This window comes from Gracilinanus agilis, chromosome 1 (assembly GCF_016433145.1).
Source record: "Gracilinanus agilis isolate LMUSP501 chromosome 1, AgileGrace, whole genome shotgun sequence".
Classification (NCBI taxonomy): domain Eukaryota; kingdom Metazoa; phylum Chordata; class Mammalia; order Didelphimorphia; family Didelphidae; genus Gracilinanus; species Gracilinanus agilis.
Window position 1 is genome coordinate 55,120,091 of NC_058130.1, and position 4,371 is coordinate 55,124,461.

Genomic DNA, 4,371 nt, shown 5'->3' on the forward strand with positions numbered 1-4,371 from the left:
AAGAAAGAAAGGAAGGAAGGAAGGAAGGAAGGAAGGAAGGAAGGAAGGAAGGAAGGAAGGAAGGAAGGAAGGAAGGAAGGAAGAGCAGATCAATGGAAAAGACTAGACAAAAGATGAATTGATCACTGAATTCAATAACCTAGTAGCTGGGCAACCTGAAAGCATAAAATATCTAGGCAAGAGCTCACTATTTAACAAGAACTGCTAGAAAAACTGAGAAGCAGTCTGGAAGAAATTGGATTGGTAGCCACATTTTATACTATATTGCATTTATTTGTATTTATTTATACAACAAATTCAAAATGGATTATAGGCCATACCTTAAAAAATGAAAAGAGAGGCACATCATATATCTTTCACAGCTATAAGTAGGAGAGGAATTCTTTACTAAATGGGCGATGGACTAAGGAATGGGAACACTGGGGGGATAGGAAAACCAATGAAAAGGTTATTGAAATAACACCATTGTGAGAGGAGGAAGGCATGAGCACAGATAGTGATATGAAGGATGGAAAGAAGAGTGGGATATAAGTGAGGAATATGGTTATTTTTGTTTTGTTTGCATTTGGAATTTAAGGTAAAGGTCTTTAAGTTGAACTGTAGATCCCTAGAATCAGCGAAGATATCAGGTCCTTGAAGAGGGCTCAGCACACTGACATAACTGATATTTTCCTGGGGGTAGGACAATAGCCACTCTCTCCAGTGTCTCCTTAGAGAAAGCACAGTCCATTGGGCTGCCACAGAGCCACAGGCCAATTGTAAAAATGACCTTCTCTTCCTGCCTTCTTTCTGCAAGGATGGTGATTATTTCTGGAGTTAAGAACCCTGGAGCATTGAAGGTTGTCTTACTTGTAAAGAGTTTATAGGTCAACGGGTTGTTTTGTTAGCACTCTGGGATCTCATGCCAGCTGATGTCTTCCATTGAGACCTTATGCCCTTCTTCTCTGAAAAAAATATAATAAGGTTCTTGCTAGTTTTTCAGACTTCAATATTAACAGAAGCAAGTTTCTGTGAAGGTAACTTTAGGCTTTAGAATGTAGGGTTAGCAGGAAAGGAAGAATAGAGACTCTTTGCTATACCACCCAGTGACTTCCCAAGACAAGACTCTATCTTAAAACCCAATCAGAAAAGGGGATCTTGCCTCCCTGAGCTTTGAGGTTTTTTGTAAACCATTACCTTCAATCAATAGAATCAATACTGTGTCTTGGTTCCAAGGCAGAAGAGTGATAAAGCCTGTGCAATTGGGATTAAGTGACTTTCCCAGGGTCACACAACTAGGAAGAGTTTGAGGCCAGGTTTGAACCCAGAACATCCTGCCTCTAGACAGGGCTCTCAATCCACTGAACCACCTTGCTGCCTTTACCTTGGAATTTTTACATTTAAAATAAGAAATTTGGTTTAAATGACTTCTAAATTTCCATTTGTTCCTAAGTCCTATGATCCCACCCTAGAATAATAATTGTTATTATTATCATAATTATAAACATTTCTATAACTCTAAGTTTTGCAAAGTATTTTCTACATATTATTTCATTTTATTTACCCGACCTGGGTTGTAAGTGCTATTCTTTTCCTCATTTTACAGATGAGGAAACGGAGGCCAAAAGAAATTAAATGATTTACACAGGGTCATACAGCTTATAAGGGCCTGAAGTGGGTTTTGAATTCAGTTCTACTTGACTCTAGGTCCAGTGCTCTTTGCAGTATGGAGCCACTTGTAGACTGCTTATCTAAAGCTCCATTACATTTATATTTAAGATGCATAGCAATGATTTAAGGAAGAGGATGACTGGGTATCTTTAGAACTGCTATTAGGAGGGGATTGCAAAAGAAGAGACCCCAGGACTACACATTAGGTCTAGGCTCTATCCACCATCTTGAAGAATTCATTTCCCATGCCCGAAATTTGCTTAATTCATCTGTAAAATGAGAGGCTTGTACTCAATGACCTCTTCAGTCCTGACAGACTAATAGTCTTTATTTCTATTTGTTTAATTACTGTGGTTAGTCCTGAACATAACACATGGACAAGTTAGCCTTATCATGTACTTGGATGGTTTATCCTAAAAGGGAAAAACTGAAGTATATTATGGCTAAGATTTACAAAGTACTTTAGTCAGCTAGCATTTATGAAGTACCTACGGTATGCCAGGTACTATTCAAAGCACTGGAAAAACAAAGGAAAGTCAGAAACAGAGGACATGCCCTCAAGGCAGTTCACATTCTAATGGGGGGGAGACAACATGCATATGGAGGAAAGAGTTGAGAAAGACCTTCTGAAGAAGGTGGGATTTGAGACAGTAAAGCTAGGAGTCAGAGATGAGGAGAGATGGAGGGTAGCAGGTGCAAGTGTGAAAAATAAGGAAATAGAGAGGCAGTGAGGTAGCTTAGTGGATCTAGAGACAGGAGGTCCTGTGTTCAAATTTGACTTCAGATACTTCCTAGCTATGTGACCCTGGGTAAGTCACCTAACCCCCATTGCCTAGCCGTTACCACTCTTCTGCCTTAGAACCAATACTTAGTATTGATTCTAAGATGGAAGGTAGGTTTGTTTTTTATTAAGAAAAATAAGGAAATAGTGGCTCACACATGGTGAACAAGAAAGAGTTGATAGCTGAATCAGTGAGGGAAATGTGTAAGGTAGGAAGGTAGAAAGGGAATCGGGTTGTGAAAGGCTTTAAATGTTAAACAAAGGACTTTAGATGTGTTCACAGGGGTCATAGGAAGCCACTGGAGTTTACCACATAAGGGAAGTGCCATGATCAGACTTGAAATCTGAAGACATCATTTAAGCAGTTCTGTGGAGGGTGGAATAGAATGGAGAGAGATTTGAGGCAGAGAGACCAAGTCAAAGACTATTTCCATTGTCCAGTGAGATGATAGGGTTGGGGATGGATGAACAGAGAAAAGGGGACTTTTAGGAAAGATATTGTAAAGGCAAAAATGATGAAATTTGACAACAGACCGAGTGTGTGAGGTGAGTTTGAAGGCAGAGTTAAGGAGGACACCAAAGCCATTGATCTATCCTTCTTTAAAACCTTGACTTTCTTTCCTAGAATCTATGCTAAGTGTCAGTTCTAAGGCAGAAGAGCAGTAAGAGTGAGGCAATTGGGGTTAAGTGCCTTGCCCAGGGTCCCATAGTTAGGAAGTACATAAGACCATATTTGAACCCAAGAATCCCACCTCCAGATCTAGCTCTCTATCTACTTGAGCCACGAGCTGCTACCACCCCTCCTTCACTGGTCTATCTTGACAGCAACAGAAAAGTTGGACAGAAAAGAGGATTTCAGGACAAAGATTCTGTTTTGAATGTGTTGTTTGCAATGGCTAATAGGGCATGATTATCACAATGATCCTATAAGGTAGGTGATATTATTATTCCCATTTTATAGATGGGAAAACTGACGCTCAAGGAGGTTAGGCACCTTACGCATCTGGGTTACATGAGATTTGGGGGACATTTTTCCCTTGAAGAGTGGTTTTCAGGGAATGAGAGTCAGACTAGTAGAGTTCATTTTTAGATCCAGCTCTGCTACTAACTCACTGGGTGACCAAGTCTCTTCCTGTCTCAGGAGGAGAAGAGAAGAAAACTCCTAGTTGTATGTGTGTGTGTGTCTTGTCTGTCTGTGTATTTTTCCAGAAGTCTAGCTGCATGGACTGGAGAAAAGACCATTGAATTTAGAATCAGAGGGTCTAGGTTTCAAGTACCACCTCAAAAACTTACCAGTCACATGACTGATCATTTTATTCTATTCCCCCAAGATCCCATTTTCTCAACTAGAAAGTTAGGATGGTTGGACAAGAACATTTCCAAGGAGCCCTCCATCTTTGAATTTGTGATTCTAGAAAAGTAGGGTGGGGGCACCAAAACTTTTGAGGTTGGACAGACAGATAAGGCGAGAGTCCAGAAACATCATCACCCAGCTCTTATCTTCTTCCATCACACAGAAATTCAGGAAGTTGATAGTGCCCAGCCCAGACCTGAAGATGAGAGGGAAGCTTGGCGCCGGCCCACGAACAGTTACTCTAAATGACTGTGATGCCAAACTCAAAGGGGATGGAAACATTTCTGCCATCACAGAAAAGGAGACACATTTCTGAGAGACCTCTCTTCGACTGGGATTTTTTGCTTTCTGTATAAATGAAGAAATAAACTACTTCACTTAATTATAGGAGTTCGCTTGTTTTGCACAAAAATTATTAACAAGTTAATTTTAAAATGAACACTGTATACTTGTTTAAAAGTGATTATTTTTTAATTATTATGTAAGTAACAGTCACAAAGAGATAATATTGTATGGGATGCTAGCAAAAACCTCCTGTAATGTGGTGATTTTAATTGTCGTTTCATAGGAATTAGGAAGATCTGTA

General features: G+C 39.8%; 1 protein-coding gene across 1 annotated transcript in view; it reads left to right on the plus strand.

The window, feature by feature from the left end:
- Positions 1 to 4,116, plus strand: part of SLC6A11 (solute carrier family 6 member 11) — a 179,418-nt gene extending 175,302 nt beyond the window's left edge. The window contains exon 14 of the mRNA XM_044665835.1: positions 3,949 to 4,116. Within this exon, the coding sequence (XP_044521770.1) occupies positions 3,949 to 4,101 (153 nt within the window). The 3' untranslated portion in view covers positions 4,102 to 4,116. The remainder of the gene's footprint in view (positions 1 to 3,948) is intronic.
- Positions 4,117 to 4,371: the final 255 nt, after the last annotated feature.